At 40.5% G+C, this 17,723-nt stretch overlaps 1 protein-coding gene across 1 annotated transcript in view; it reads right to left on the bottom strand.

Moving 5' to 3' along the window:
* Window positions 1–17,723, bottom strand: part of cntn4 (contactin 4) — a 174,086-nt gene that overhangs the window by 40,226 nt on the left and 116,137 nt on the right. The window contains 2 exon segments of the mRNA XM_079683091.1: window positions 8,752–8,902; window positions 10,929–11,058. Coding sequence (XP_079539217.1) covers window positions 8,752–8,902; window positions 10,929–11,058 — 281 coding nt within the window.

Genomic DNA, 17,723 nt, shown 5'->3' with positions numbered 1-17,723 from the left:
AGGAGCTGATCAAACTTTGAAGAGTTGTTACCTTGGCAACAAGCCTCCTGTACTAACCTTGTTCAAAGATGTCACTGAAACGGTTAAAACTCCCAGGTGCACAGCGACTGCTCAAGCTAACACTGGTTTCACACAGTGCACATTTCCAATAGGCGTTTAACAAAATAGAAGTTTTCTGGCTTGAAGGGAAATAAAGTGTGTTTAAACATTAAAGTGTTCTTAATTTCCTTTAAATGGGTCGCTACAAGACATAAAGCAACACTGACGATCCACTGCTCGTGTCCTTAGAGTCGATAGTAGTGGCCAATAAACCATTACAGTACCATCAGCACCATTTCAGGCCCTATAGAGCGATCACAGAACTATTTCTACTCCCATTGAAGTCACAGAGACCATCAGAGCAGATAGCTCTCTGTGTTTCTGACACAAAGTTGCTTAAGGCATTATTTTCCTACATTTGTATTTCTAACGTATGAGATAATATAGTTTGTGGACACCTACATATATAAGTTTTTGATAACAGACAAACAACATATACATTAAGGACAAACCAGCATGATGAGATGACGATAGCCGTTTAGAAAAACATATCTAAATAATGAAAAACAATGTATAATTCCAATACACCGGTACACCAAGAACCAAAAAGACACACATGCAATGCAACAAACTTATTTATTTTTATAATCACGCTTTTCAACAGAGCTAGTTTTGTCTAATTTCATGTTTTGTTGTTTTTTTTTTTTTTTTAAATAAATCAGTTTCGAAAAATGTATTTATAGAAATAAAAAATTCACATTGATTGAGCTTTAACCCTCCTGTTGTCTTCGGGTCAAATCTGATCGATTTACTACTTTCATCAATCATAACTTTTTTGTTTTACATTCGTTTGCATTTAGGCTTTATGATATCCTTCACAGTAGACATTTGAACATATAAAATTGCTGATCACCACTTTCATTGGATTTTGGATGATTTAGTCAACTTTGTAACACACATGGTGTTCACACACACACACACACACACACACACACACACACACACACACACACACACACACACACACACACACACTCCCACACACACACCCCCAGACACACACACACACACACACACACACACACACACACACACACACACACACACACACACACACACACACACACACACACTCTAGTTGTCCCCCCCGTATGTGCCCAATCCCCCCATGTGAATCACACCTGGCACTCACAAACACACAAACACACACACACACACACTCACAAACAAACACACAGAACAATTTGACACATTTCCCGCTCTTATGTGCCCATCCCCCCACATGGATCACACCTGGCTCACGCAATACATGTTCAGTGTCTATTCTTTGTATATTTACTGCAGTTTTTCATACCAGTAGTCTGATACAATATTTACAGTTTGAAAGGGTGTTAAATGACATTTGGTGATGATTAATGGTTTTTGTGTTAATGTAATAGCAGTTAAAACAGGACCGGTGAAATTTGACCGCGAACACCAAAGTAAGGGCGGGAAAACGAAGACAATAGGAGGGATAAACATATAACCAACACAATAATTGAATGAGTTTCTGAATGTCACGGAAGCTGTCCTAATTTCTGGCTCCGTCGAGAGCTCGGATGTATTATTGAACGTGAAATCATTTAATAAATGCCATTTACTCAGCAATTATTTTCAATTAGTGGAAGCGAGTTGGGATTTGAAACAAACAAATAAATACATAAAGATATTTAGGTATCTATTTATGATGTACTTTGTGCTGTGCACTTATAGACACAGTGGGAGCTCTACTGGCCTTTTGCCTGGGGAGCAGTTTGCCAGGTGCAATTTGTTCTCTGCTCTGCAATTATAAGACACATAAAAGACCAACTTCTGCTTCCCCGGGAAATCTAGCCACCAGCAGGGATCATATTTGGTCTCTTGTCAAAAAATATAGATTTTTTTTATTTGATGCATTACCTTGAAATACAGCACAATAAAAGAAAAGAACATTTTAGCATAACACATTTGCATCACATTGCCATATCTCAAACCTATCTCCGACGCGTGACCTTTTGGACCGGGCTTACTAAATGGGATTGCCATGGATACTCGGATATGTTGAATTTCTTACTGTCCTTCAACTCCTTGGGGAGGACAGTGTGAATAATAAATTGCAAAACAATTATGTAACATTTAAATATTTCCCATACATTAAGCATTATTATTATTATTATTATATTGTCACTCTCGTAATTTATTTTATAGGTCTTAATCTTTTTTTAATTTATTTCTGTTGTACCTATAGGTTCACTTAGTTTTACGGGGTTTTATATTTTACATTGTTGCATCAACTCAATTGTCTTGTATCTGTCAGAGAGAAACCATTATTTATTTTATTTTAATTATCATACATTTAACCTCCTTGTATCTGTTAACCTGGTAACATGTTATATTTTGCTGCATGTAAGCTCTTAACAAATAATCTGAGGGGAATTTCTCGTCGTTTATTTTTAACTTGTGATGTGTCATTTTGTAAAGCACGTTGAGCTGCATGTGTTGTATGAAAAGTGCTATATAGCCCATCTTCTGAAGTGCACACAAGGCAACATGTATTTTCTGTGCATGTTGCGCTTGAAAAAACTCAACTGGGGGGGGCTTCTCCCTCTCTGCCACACCCAAAGCACCCTAAGGCCTCCCTACAGCGGTAAAAATCTTCTTCAAAGGATTGAAGGATGCAGCGCAAATATTTGCATGACTGCCAAAGCCGATAGAGATGAATACTCTTTAAAAAGATGATGTTTAATGCACAGGGAACAGCAATCGGGGCGTCAGCACATTTCTGCGGTGGCTCACGGGAGAACGGTTGATAAGAGTGTGTCTGGTGTGAGCGGACAAACAAACGTGATTTCTTCCTGCTACTGACATATTGAAATGGCGTGTTTTTTTTAAGAGGGCTGCTCTTTGTGGCTGACACGGCCCACTTACACACTCATCAGAAAGCCCTGCTCTGCGCTCTCAGCTGCTTTGTTCCAGCTGATGTCATCTAAACCTCGTCCCTGCAGGGTTGTCTGGGGTAGATAAGACCCCCCCCTCCACTGGTCCTCTGCAGGAAAAAAAGGGGGCTGCTGCTATGAAGATGGATTACCCAGCTGGTGACACTGGTTCCCTTTCCACCGAAGCCACTGCGGAGTGCTATAACGCAATTAGGGCAATTAATCTTCAACAAAAACGGGTTCACAGCTTCCTCTTATAATTTTGAAACTCTCTGTGCAGGTGCATAACTAAACAGAGCTGCTCAGACATGCATGTGTACACAGGCTGTACATGCAAACACAATGGGATTCATTTATACAGAAACAAATATAACTAACAAGTAAGAAGTATAGGCCTACAGCTGATGTGTGAAACCAGGATGTTGTTTGTCCCATCATTTGCAGTTATTTGCATTCGTAGCCTGCTTTCATTAAAGTCTTGCAAAACAGCCAACAGGACAAGGATGAAGGTCAGGAGATCTCTACCTTTTGTAACTTAAAGCCCAAAGTATTTCAAGAAATCAATCAGGAAAAAAGAACATACTGTCATAGAAAAGTCAGTGTACAGTATACTGGGAGCTATAATTACATAACTGAATATTCTGTTTACCCTCAACCATCACTTCCTGACATTATTTATCCAAATGTATTGCATTTATGGTCATGTTTCCTTACTTTGTGATTTGGAACTTAAACGGATGTGTCCTTGAACACGTTTTTATTGAAAATGTTTCGTCACTGCGTCCGAGGGAACGTTAGCTAGCTTACATTGGTAAAGAATGTTGCCAGATTTGATCAAATGTGTAACTGGGGCTTCAACATTTTTGGATTTTAAGTAAAACTTGACTCACTGACACACCTAAAACGTACCCAAATCAGATTTTGTTTTGGCTAACCAACGTCGTTATCTTTGTATCAAAGCTTTGGTCCGATCATCAAAAAATACAGTAGGATTCATTTCCATATTTTGCCATCTGGAAACTAATTGAAATGAGGGAGCGCTGACTAAAACCATTTGGTTTGGTTTTCATCAAATTATCGTACATTATGGCAGTTTTAGCGATTGATCGTACTTTGAAAAAAGCTGCGAAAATATTAATATGTACTTTAATTTGATATATATATATATGTGACTTCTTGATCACATTTATACATGCTAAATAACTGGCTTTATAAATGAACCCAAAACTAGAGATGTCCCGGGATCGGAGCCGATCCTGTGATTTTCAAAAGATCGGAATCGGGAGAAAAAAATCGGAGATCGGGATCTTTTTTAAAATGTTGTATTCAATGTTACAAAACAAAAATGACCATGTTCAAGTCTTAAAGTCATCCTGAGGCCTTAGTTTTGGTTTCAAATGACACAACATCATGTATGTGTTGCTTCTTTGGGGCTTGTTTTCATAGACCTGCTTATTTCTCTCAAATCTGGCAACAGAGTGGGCAGGGCGCAGTGTCTAATAGTAGCAGTAAGCTAACGAGTACTGATAAGCTTTATTTTGTTTTGATCCAATGCTGCACAACTGAACTGATCCAATGCTGCTGTGAAAGAAAGAAGCTATATCCATGTTGGATAGAATATCCAATTTAAATAAAAAAAATAACCTTAAGGGACAACTTGAATGCTTTTTTTCTTTTTTTTCTCTTAATGCATTGCATAAAGATCGGATCGGGAAAAATTGGTATCGGCAAAGGAGCAAAAAAAGGTGATCGGGACATCCCTACCCAAAACCTTTTATTTGTATTCGTTTTATTGAATGAATCCACAGGAGCCTCACAGACTGCAATATGGCGCTCTGGCGGACCCCTAGTTGAAAGCTTTACCTACAGGCAGGACAGCCATTTGTTGGTAAGCTAAAAAAACAACTGTGAACAACTGTTCTCCAGATTAACACGACAGATGCTACACATTTGTATTGTGTGGCAGACAACACATGGGTTTTTGTTTGTGTGTCACAGATGCAATAAAAGGGTGATAATAGGAAAGAGAGTAAGGGGCTCTGCTGGCATGTGTTTCCAAACTCTGCAAATAGTCTCTTCCCTTCCTAGCCAGCGATACAGTCTGGCATCATGGAAACACGTTTGCTTTTAATGCAATACAGCTGGGACTGTTGAATTTTGTGCCTCTTTCTTTTTAATTTTGGAGCGGGTGGTCTGAGCCAAATATCATTTATTTAATGCGAGTTAAAGCATAATGACATATTTTGGAACATCAAACAGACTACCAGAACAAAGACAGAGTTAAAGAAATCCATCTACTAATCGTTCATTATCCTGATTCTCTGAGAGCACCAAATAACTAAACGGCTGCAGTCTAAATCCATCACACAGCAACAGAAGAGTTCCCTTGTTTCTATTATTTAAGAGTTATTAAAGAGATACACTTTGATGATTCAAATCTTGAATCATTAATTTTTCCTCACAGCAGTTGGTCATTTTGTGATTTATGGTTGGGATAAACAAGAACACCAAAGGACAAATGCATGCAGTGGTAGAATTTCCGAAAATACAAAGCACCTACTTAGCATTGGGACACGGCCATTTCATTTATCATGCCAGGAGGACGTCTACTCGTGTCACACCAAAGACAAATGTGAAATCAATCTGAGCTATGAATTCAAAACAATAGGGGGAAAATGGCCCAGGTGCTGAGAGGTTGAAATGTTTGATGGCATTGACACGGGGCGAGTGAAGGGCACCGGCAGCGAAACCACTATGCAAATTCCACGGCACTTTGTTTGACAAGCAACAACACTGCTTTGTGTATATGCAAAGGCTGGCAAGACAGTGAGCACACAGCCGCTGTCAGAGCAGAGTCATGCTAGAGTGGTGACACCCGATGGATGACCCCTGGCTGCGATGAGGCTACATGGCCAGACTTCACACTTCATGCAGACACACACGCACACACACAAACACAGATGGAAGTGTATCTCATGTAGCACACGTCGCGCCCCAGGGGTCAAATACGGCAAGACACTAAGATCGCCCTCTGTTCCACTGAAAACGTGGTGTCAGACGTTGAATAATTAGATTTCGTCATACCCGCTGAGTTGAAAAGTTCTAAGCACTTAGATAGAACACAGCAAACCTCATAAAGTATTACTCATGTAGTCTTCATGCGGGTTTTCCCTATGCTGATCTAACCACATCTGACGACGACATAAAACATCTCCTCGTGTATCCTGCAAAAAAAAAAAGGCTGAAGTCACTGGAGGCTTTTGGTGTCATTTAGATTCAATACTTTATGATATCTAGAAAACGTGCTGGCTGTTTGAGTTAAAAATGGTCATTAAAAGCAAGCACTTCATATATTATGGAAGAACAGAAGACAAGTCACCATGGGACATCATCATAAACCCCTTAGCCATCACTGCAGCCAACTCTATGGGACAATTCTGACAGAACAATTAGGCAAGGACCTCCTGTGACCAAGTAGTCTGCAGCAAAGTAAGACATCTTTCAGCACTGCTTTGTTGGATATGTGTTGGAAGGTCAGTTTTAAATACGTACTTACATAAGTTTGAAGGCTTGACCGACACTATAACACCACATTGAACAGTTTACTGTGAATACTACGAGAAAGGATCAGTATATTTTATGTTTTACAATTGTGAGATAAAATCATGAACTGTATACCAGAAGTGGACTTGGTCAATTGGTTTGTGGACCATGTTTGAACCCTTGAGTTTGGGATTTTGGCCATACTACCATCCTGGTTTTTTGAAGTCACCATCTTGGATGTTTGGAGTCGCTAACTTGATTTTTTCGGAACCAAGTACAACAGAGTGCTTAGGGTTAGGGTTCAACCCAGTCTCAAGGCATTTCGTGTTATCGTCACAAAATGTAATCTATTGATTCGTGTTCACCAACACGATTTTCCCATTTTCTTCGTGTCAAACAGAACGATTTTAAAAGCAATGTATTTCTATTGGTAGTATGTTTCGTGCCTGCAATCGGTCTGCATACAGATTTCAGTATTCTGAGGCTCTGAGCCACATTTCTTTTCCTCGCGGACGGCAAAAAAAGTCCGACATTATACAATGTAAAATAAAAACAATAATCGTGGCTTGATATTGAGTAAGAACATGTTTTTATGAACCACACAGCTTCTGTTCTTGCAAGACCCGACCGGACAAAAAGACGTGGTGCAGGCACGAAACATACTACCAGTAGAAATACATTGCTTTTAAAATCGTTCTGTGTGACACGACAAAAACGGGAAAATCATGTTGGTGAACACGAATCAATAGATTACATTTTGTGACGATAACACGAAATGCTGTGAGACTGGGTTGTAGGGTTAGACAGCTAACAACACACAGTGAAAGTCTTGTAGTTCTAGGACTCATACCCAGGTACAGTACCTAAAGTATACCCTGCTTAACCGTCTTATCTTTTCATAATAATAATAATACATTAAAGATGTAACATAATTCTGTATAGCAGACAAATCCAAACTAATGACCAAGCCCATAACGTCATTAGGAAAATGTTTACCGAGGTACTAATTCAATCGAGAAATAGAGTCATTTTCTCAAAGACTTCGATTCAATTAAAAAAGATGGTACAAACAAACAGATTATACGCATATAGGTACATACAAATCGCTTTCCCTTCTAACTCCACACATTGCAGTTTTGTATTCAAGCAACTAGTGGAGGTGCACCCTGCTCCAAGATTTAAGAGAACGAAGATTTGAGGCACTTTTTTCCACACCGAAGTTGCCCATTGGAAATCAACAGAAATGCAGTTATAAAGTAATAAAGTAATGTGGGCTTATCTTAATGGTATTGAATTGGTTAGTGCAGATAATTGCAAGGTAATCCCGTTTTTTTCACAAAGTGCTCTCGTTTGTATGAACAGAAAAAGTGAAAACCGAGAACTGTTGCCATATCGAGTGTGACGGGTGGCGCAGTGGTCTGTGCGTTTGATCATCAGATTAACGGGGCGTTGGGGAACTCCAGTTTGAAACCCGCTCCCGCCGTCACTGCGTCAGGCCGTTGTGTCCTTGGGCAAGACTCTTCACTCGAATTTGCTCCTGTGGGTGTTGTCCACAGTACATGTGTAATATCAATGTGTACTTGTAAAAGCGCCTTGATGACTTCGAGGTGTGAAAATGGCCGGTGTGGCGCAGTGGGCTGTGCAATGATTATCAGATCAGGGCGGTGAAACCCACTGCCGTTGTGTCCTTGGGCAAGACACTTCATCCGAATTTGCTCCTGTGGGTATTGTCCACAGTAGATGACCATTACATGTATGTGTATTTGTAAAGCCCTTTGAGTCTTATTATTATATATTCTGGTAATGATTTTACAATATGCAGTATCTTGTGGTAGTGCACAAAATGTAAACTAGAAAAGAAGGATATTTTCCCTCCATAATGTAAAGTACCTAGTGAAAAGACACATTGAATGAAGGTAGCAGTGAAAATGCGATTGCTTCGTTCATATCATACTTGACTCTCGTCCAATTTTGCAACCAGCTGGGGGAAACATAAAACCGGTGATGACTTAATCTGAACGTTACATATTCAAATGGGAACAAGACGGTACATCTGGAAGGAGCAAGTGTTGTCTAGCAAAAGATGTGTCTCGACTGCAGACGAACACGGCCACCAGGGATCCCTACCTGGCTAAAAGTAATGAGAACACGCGAGGAGAAGCCAAAGCCTCACAGTGGGGTAGAAGCAGAACAAAATGAGTACATGTTTTGTTACCTGTTACTTTCTCGGAGTGGTTCGTTGCTCTTCCGCCATGAGATCACACCCCAAGGAGACATCTTTGGTTTGCACTCGATGAGCACGTCTCCTCCAACCTTCACCAGCGTCTGGCTCTTCAGTTGGTTGTGAGAGAAATCTGGGGCAACAGCTGAGACAAGAGCGGCAAATTAAAACCTCACTTTTTTTTCATCCTTCATATTATCTCTGACGATTTATCGGATATATAATTTAATTCTGTTCTTTTTTTTCCACCATTTTGGATAATGAGTTCATAAATACATTTCTTTATTGCCGTGGTAAATTGAAGACACAAGATTACATTATTCACTATCTGAATAATTGGTAATCAAAAAGCTAATAGCAAAGCCTATAATTAATGATGTGCGGTTGAAGAGATTATAACTATAATTATTCTCAGTAGGGACCGAAATGTCTCGTTCTTTAGCTCATCACTAAATAGTCTTTACAAAACACTTGGTTAGGTTCAAGAAAAGATCACAAGATCTCATGGGTTAGAGTTTAGGAACAGATCAGGGAACATCTCGACACAATTAGGTGGGGGTGGATAGATGATTCAAACAAACCGAGGACTTTCACCCAGGAGACGACCACTAGTCATCTTTCAGTTATCATTATGATGATGTTTTGGCCATTTTGCATTTTTTGATAGGACAGCCACAAATAGACAGGAGAGGAGGAGCAACAAGGGGTCAACTATAGCAACGTTGATTGGCTAGCTTTCTTGCCGCCATTTGCATAAAATGTAGCTTGATTGACTTTCATTCAGTAGGATACCCCTAACCCTAACCCTAAGTCATGACCTATTCCTGAACCTAACCAAGTACTTTTGATGCCTAAACCTAATTATGAATGACTGTTCCACACGTTACCATAGTTACACGACATGAAATTACATTAAAAGGAAAGTACAGGTATATTCGCTTTAAGTGCTGGTGCATTAGTTTCAATTGGGCTGAGCTCAAGTGCTATTTTATTAAAAAATGTCAACGGGCACGTTCGGGGGAAACAGGTGGGTTCTCAGTTTGCGACAAAAGATATATAGACTTTCTGCTGACCAAAATTCAATGGGGAGCTCGTTCAAAGATTTTGGAGTCAGGTTTGAGAACAGCCATCATAAACTCAGTCCAATTTGCTGTGATGGATGCAGAGCGAGGTATATACAAGTATGTATAAACATTTGATTGTTATATTTAGGCTTGAGGACATTCTGACCCTCTGCCACCAGTAGGTGCAGTTATCTAGGTGATCTTGAATGTTCGTTACAGTATAAGCGGGAAGTACTGAGCAATGGGTCCTATGGGTTAAGGACTTGCTTCCTCCTGGGTGTAAACAATTGAAAAATAAAAAAATCCAGCTTTCAATATCTATGCAACTTTTCAAAACTTAAGTTTGACCCCTCTGCTTTGTTCAGTCAGATTTGTTTAAGCACCATGATCGGGACTAGACGTGTTGGAAGATGAATAGTGACTAAGAACTGCGGGGAGTACAGAGTGACAGTCCTGACGGGGCAGATGGTGGACGGAGCAGCGCTGGAAATACATCACTGTCAGCAGGACGCATTCATCCTAGAATGAATGCTTTTCAATTAGCGGCTAATAACAGAGAGGCCGTAGGTCATCCGGTAGGTATTGAGGAGAAGACGAAGCAAACTTGAGAACAGATATGGACAAACTAATGCAAATCAACACATGTCTTTGCAAACGGACACTGTTGTGAAAATACTGAATGTAGTCTTCCAATATCAGAGTACACATGATAACAAAGGTATCCCAACTGCAGCTGTGAACATGACAGGATGTGTGATTACCTAGAAGAGCATCAGGACTGTTTGAGGCGTATGATAGCTATGTGATTAACATGATGATTCAGCCTCTATGGAGAGAGACATATGACAAGCATGATCATTTCTGACGTGGAGCTAATCTGAAGTAAACATTGAATACTGCTTTCTATTCCTCCATCTTGTGACTGTGGAACTCCCTCTCTTGGATATCAGCATGTGAAGGACACTGTTCAGGAACTAGTTGATGCTCTGTGTGTGATGACTACTTCCATTCTGGAGAGGATCATAAATACAAGTATCCTGATATTGAAGCTCAAGCCGGTGACAAGTGATGTTTTTCTAACACACACACAACCAACTAATGCCTTACCTATAATTCGGAGCTCTGCGTTGGAGTAGACCTCGCCGTGCTTGTTCCCGGCCACACACTGGTACATCCCTGTGTCGGACAGGGTCAGGCGGCTGATGGTCAATGCTCCGTTGGCCACCTGTATGCGCTCCTATGGACACAGAGACACAGGTGCCTTTAATAAGGTTTACTCCCAGCGTTCATCGACATAAGAACAGCCATCCAGCGAGCCAGAGAAACATGGTCCGGAAGTGACAGACGTGGCAATAAATCTAGGTTTTCATCACTAATGGAGGGAAAGGCTTGGGTGGATGGAGGCAGGCTAGCAGAAAATGACCCTAATCAATCTGCATGTTTATTAGAGTGAAATAAAACCATGCCCTATTTATATCTCCGACTGCACCACAAGGGCTGTTTCCCCTTCAGCAGGAGGAGGGGATAACTGGGGAAGGAATATCGTAACATCTGAGGCATAATGCATTGTGAAAATTGCTTTTCTGATAGGTATGCCCCATACATACTAAGCGATGTGTACACGGTCAAGCTGCACCTCCTCTTCGCCTGCTTGGAGCTTTTTTTCGCCCGCCTGTGGGATAAATGTAGCTCGTCACTGAGCCATCAAATTAAGATCTATTTAAGGATGGCTGGGCCCGATGAACTGGTTGGATCGCTGCATCTGTTGGACATATAATCCTCAATATAAGTTTATCTCTTCTCACTCAACTCCTCTACCTCACCATTAAGTCCTTGAGCAATTTTCACACATCTCTATGCAGGCGTGTCAGGTTCTGCCTCCTCGTGCCCTTCATCTCGTCTCTTTTCCTCGGGCGCACCCATAATGTCATTACAACCCCTTTTTCCATCGGCTTGAACTCTAGTCACGGGGGATTAAGGTACTGTCACATGAAAAGAAAGACCGAAAGATCACAAACTAATCCTGTGTTTGAGCAGGTTGTGCCTACATTTCCATAACGCTCGGGATGTGCAGGGGCGAATATCCCTGCTGGCAAGGGAGAGGCAAACGGTGGCGCACATCAGTCTGTGCATGGAAAGCACTCCCGTTTACGGCTGCTATTAATTAAGCATGACGTTCCTCTCAAATCAGCAGTTTTTCATGCCGGGGACCTGGGGGGACCATCTGCACGCCTTATGCTGAAGGAGAATGATTGGCAATGTCATTTGCCAACAACGCTGGGTTGATTTTGTTTTTATATAAAGCTTCAAAAAGGATGTGAAAGATTGTTAGGAGGAAGGAACGACTTTTATGGTTCAGTAAAAGGAGGGTTTTGCTTTTGATTGCTGGCAACAGTTATTCTCAAACTAATTACTGGAAGCCTGTGTGGGAATCATTTCACAGCTGTACATTTTAAATTAAAAGCAACATTGGTGTAAACTCAAAACAAGACACCTCCACTAATGAGGATCTAAGGAAGTGTTTGAAAAAAAAAAAAACTGAACCACGTTAATTTGATTTTGACCTGCCGAGTTTTATGTTCCTAAGATGATTTGTGCTCACTGTGAACTAAATCAGCTATTGACAGATGTTTGATGACTCTACTGAACATGCCTGCCTGTGTAAGAAAGAACTGCAGGAAGATGACCTCAGTTCAACAGCGGCTCTGCAACAGCAAAACAAAAAGCTCAGCCTGTTCGCTCCACTTGAGCTTGAATTAGCAGGGGAATCAGTCACAGTGGTGGAATCAGCGCTAAGATCTGTTTTCCATTAGTATTATAGTAGCAAGACCACCGTGTTAAAACACTCTGTTACTGCATTCACATTGCAGATGGACCACGCTGGAAACATGTGTATTTTATTGTTTATTTATTACAGCTGTAAAAAGTTAAAAAAAATATTTAACAATATACTGTAGGAGTGGGTAACTCGTGAATTTTAAGTTTTAAAGTCTGACATTTCTTCATAATATTCAACCATAATGTTGTTGATTCTATTTTGTAGTATTAATATGAATGCTGAGTCATTTGATGTTGGTTTTTTCTAGAGCTAAGGAAATGAACTGTTGTTTTTCTGATCCCTCTTTAAAGGTGACCTATCATGCAAAATGCACTTTTTTACGTCTTTTCTACATGAATATGTGTCCCCGGTGTTCCAGGGAACTCACCAAGTGTCAGAAAACACAACCCTCTCTATTTTCCTCCATACCCAAATTTCTTAAAAAGGGGCTGCAACGGATCTGATACAGACTGATCCAGATTTGAACACTTCTATGACGTCACAGAAGTGGTGCTACGGCTTTTGGGCCAACTCCACCAATCAGGAGGAGACAGCCACGGACATTGCCGTTGGAAAGCGCTGGAGACGCTGTAGTACATATGCCAGGCCTGTAGATGGTGCTGTTCTCACAGAATCAGCCCATGCAAAGACAGTGTTAAATCGAGCGAAATGAGGAATGGCTAAAATGTATGATCTGTTTGGTATTTTGAAAAATAAAAAGTATAAATATGCCTTATATAGGTATGGTCCTACACTATATTATTCAAATATAGCAAGATAGGTCCACTTTAAATACGACATTGTGAACACTCACTTTTCCAGTGCTTGTACACTGGGTACTGGATCATCCCACAACCCCAAAAACTGTAATATAAGACAATGTTGTCTTTTTTCTATGGGCTGCCGATCAGAAAACATTGGATTCAACAAGCCATTTACATTATCCCCCTTCCCATGTTACATGAAAGCTTATAATAATGTGCAAGTTCTTCTGCTTGTAAGCTAATAGATGGATTACATTTACTTTTAAAACCTGTATACAACACCAAAGTCTCAATATAAGGTGGCTAAATGGGTCCTGTTTTCATTTTATCGTAGGGAAAGGAATGTGTGAGCAACCTTTCTCTCCGTATTGGAATATGTTGATGTTATTTATAGAGATGCTCCTGTCCCCAGCCTTAAACATCTAGAAGCTGTCAATCATTCAGCGCTCAGATTTATTACAGTCGACCCACATGGCACCGGCATTGTGTTTTATATTAGGAGGTGGGCTGCCTCTCTATCAGGCAGCATCAACACTTTTATCTATTCATCTATAAAGGACTTCAAAAATGACTAGCTTATTTATTGTCGCTCCTGTGAGTTACTGATTCTCAGACCCAGCTCTATGTGTTCCTGCAGCAAAAACTAACCTTGGAAACACAGCCTTGAGTTATTTAAGCCTATGTGTGTGGTGTGTTAAATCGTTTTTTGTGCATGCGAATGGTCTGCAAAGGCTAAACTCCTTGTGTTCCCTCCAGAGGGGATTTCTCTCCCACACACTCCCCCCTCAAAACGCCTCCATTGGACTCCTGTGCCTACTTCCTTAACATAGTGACATCAGTACATAACACTTGTACTTCCATTGGCTAGCGCTCCAACACATTGTACGTGCCAATCACAACAGAGCCACACAGCCAACCAGCCAATCACAACAGAGCCACACAGCCAACCAGCCAATCACAACAGAGCCACAGCCAACCAATCAAATCAGACTGGGCTCAGAACACATATATTAATTAATTGTAATTCGCGTCTGAATTGTATTGGAGTAAAAGTAGTAAATACTCAAGCACCAGTAGAAAAATAGCGAGATGCTTTCCATGACTGATCGTCCATCCGTGACTCCAAAGTCTTCACCACTACAACACTAACAGGAATAACCTCAGTTCAAGTACATTGTTGCCAGCCCTCTGTATGGCGGTCCCGCCTAATTTAAATGGACTCAATCCTGTTTCACGCTGGAGTCTCTCTTTAACTGCACATCCACTTAATCCTCGGGCTATTGTCAATAACGCAGCAGAGAGAGAGGTGCTTTCCAAGAAGAACAGCCACACGAAAAAGAAGCATCTCAATAAATTACTGCTATTTTGACTCAGGGCAGTAACACAAAGCATCCCAGAGGAAAATAGGAGTCTCGTAATATATAAGGGCATGTGAAATATTGTATGAAGCTGCTTGTCAACTGCTGTCCAACAAAGAGCAAAATCATTGTGGAACCAGTCTGAGAGCTACTATTATTAGAGCGAAACACTAGGAATAGTTGGGGGTTGTTAAATATTTTAAATGACTGACATTGAATAATTGAATGCACATATTCTCAGATATATATATAATGACTCCCGGGGCGTGTACTGCACTGTATAGCCAATCTTCCGATAGAGCACCTAACTTTATTTGTCGTATTGATTGCTCAATTTCTGTTGCTCAAACTTATAAAAGTGTCAGCGGAAATAAACCAGCTTTACAGTCAGAAAGGTCTCAATTGATTTGCTGCAATAAATAACAACAAATGGAGCATCCTCTTCCCACTGCTGCGTACATCATTGACCTTTCCCTCTTCCACTCATTAAGCCACTGTGGTTAATGGTGGCATTTGAAACAATGCAACACCTTTGGTAATCAATCCACTCACCCATGCATTCTGAATATGTCCATTAATTATATTTATGTTGAGAGGAAAACTGCTGCACAGAAATCAACAGTCATTGTAATCTTTAATCACACATGCATTGAAATGCATTGGAAGCCAGATGGCTGAGTGTGGCGAGATACATGTGTAATTCCTCCTGTGTTTGACTTTATTCAAATGCAATCAGAATTAAAGGGAAGGAGAATGAGTACGGTAACTTTAACTAGATTAAATGTATTATATGTAATGTTGAAGTATGCATTAGAAGTCGGTTATCAGAGTGTCTCCAATATTATAATTTATAAGGAGAGACTACAGGCACATTGGTAAAAAGAAAGGCAAATAACAATCCAACACATATTACAATGTTTCTTAATGTATTTTGTTTTGTATATACATCTTATTAAAACTGCAATTGTTTTATACATCAGTTCCAGAACATTGGATAGTTCCAGGAAAATGTGAACATTTTTGGTTTATTCTGTAAAATAAACGTAGGATTGCTCCGGAAATAAGAACATTTGCATGCTCAAATGTTGTTGAATAAATTAGGCTATATATGAAATACTGAATGTAGACAGCAATGAAACTGTAACGGCCCCTACACACGGCGGCGTGCGTTGTCACTTGCCGGCGAGGGGGGGGGCTGAAACTCGACCAACAACCAATCACATGAATCTCCCCATCCAGACACACAAGCACGCGGTTTGATTGGCTAGAGCTTGTACTGGCATATGATTTGATTGGCTGAAGTAGATCAGTGCTCTACTTTTGCAGCGAGCACCCCGAGAGAAGCTACGCTTTGCTCCCACAATGCAGTTCGGCGAATCGTGACGTCACCCCATTCAAAGTGAATGGGCAGAAGCGTTGAAGCTGCAACGCACGCCGCCGTGTGTAGGGGCCGTAAGGCATGACATATGAAGTGGACATTTTTCTTTTAAGAAAACAGCTTTCAAAGTCATGTATTGCAACATTACCTATATTTTGCATTTCATAGTCCATTCATTAGGTTTTTCAGATTTGCTTTTAAGATAAGATGGACCATTTACTTTTTTTAAAGATTTTGTCAGGCCACAAGTGCCGTGTAGACATGACAGAAAGGGGGAGACACCAGCTCTACCAAGTGAACTATACAGCAACCACTGAAATGTTAAATATGATCTAATGAGGAGGCGTGTGGTGCAGTGGGTTAGTGCGTTGGTGTTGGGGCCAGGGGGTCACAGGTTCAAATCCCACTGCAGTCAGCATGTCGTCGTGTCCCTGAGACACTTCTCCCCAAATTGCTCCTGGGGGGATTGCACACAGTATTGAGTATGTAAGTCGCTTTGGATAAAAGCGTCTAACATGTAATGTAATGCCAACTTGTGTTGCATTAATGATAAATAAACACAATACAATTGACAAAGTTAGTCGAATGAACATCTTAATTTGTATTTTGGATGTTTTCTTTCCAATCCAATAGAGCCCAAACTCTCACCAGTTCATTCAAAAATAATGTTTTGGTCTGTAGTGTCCTGGTTCAACTCACATCGGGTAAACAAAAACATTTTGCATACATAAAACCAGATGGGCAGTCCAATTAACACAATAGTGTTACTTTCAGAAAGGTTTTGATAAAACTGTTGGCCATTGGCTGAACAGATTGTTGATTACTCTTGCCTGACGGCGAGCCAAATGTGTTTTGTATGAGGAGGAGGCTTTGCAGCAGAGAGTTGCCTCTGGTAAAATAACGACAGACTGGGTTCATTCAAACAGCATGTACAACATTCAAGCACTGATCGATATCCTCTGGTGTGTTTGTCTCCTTTTTTGCATAATGAAGCAAATGAACATAATGCCTGTTTATTTATCAGGTGCAAGCTGTGCCTCAGTGTCCAATCAATCTTTCCCAAACAACCTGGAGAAAGGATCCAATATTATAATCCAATATGATGGAGGAATATTGAATCATATCCGTGCACAAGATGAACACGTTTGGAGCCACAATCGGCTCATCATTGTACACATAATGGGAATTCAGAGGGGGCTAGAATGAAAGTAGGATATACGGTGTTGATATAGAGAATCTTACTGTTTCATATTTGGTGGCACAGGATTAATAACTGCACTTGGCCAAGAGAGATTTAACAGAAGATTAGAGAAGCGCTCACATCACTTACTGGGCCTGTTTAGTCTCTTATCGCCGCACATACACAGAGCAGTTCCTTTGAAATAAATGGTGGCTTTCCAAAGCAAAAAGCATAATGTATTGGCGCACAGGAGGTACCCGGTTGTAATAAAAAAAATGCATGGTAATTAGTCTCGAGCAAACAGCACAATAAAGCTGTGGAGTTACAGTTAGTCCGGGTTTCTCACATTCTTCATCCAGCAGCAAAAAGCATTTCTCCCAAAGTGCTTTCGTAACCTTGGTAGA

The sequence above is a fragment of the Notothenia rossii genome (genome assembly GCF_949606895.1).
Source record: "Notothenia rossii genome assembly, chromosome: 5".
NCBI lineage: Eukaryota > Metazoa > Chordata > Actinopteri > Perciformes > Nototheniidae > Notothenia > Notothenia rossii.
The sequence above is the reverse complement of the archived record's forward strand: the minus strand, read 5'-3'. Positions and strand labels throughout refer to the sequence as shown.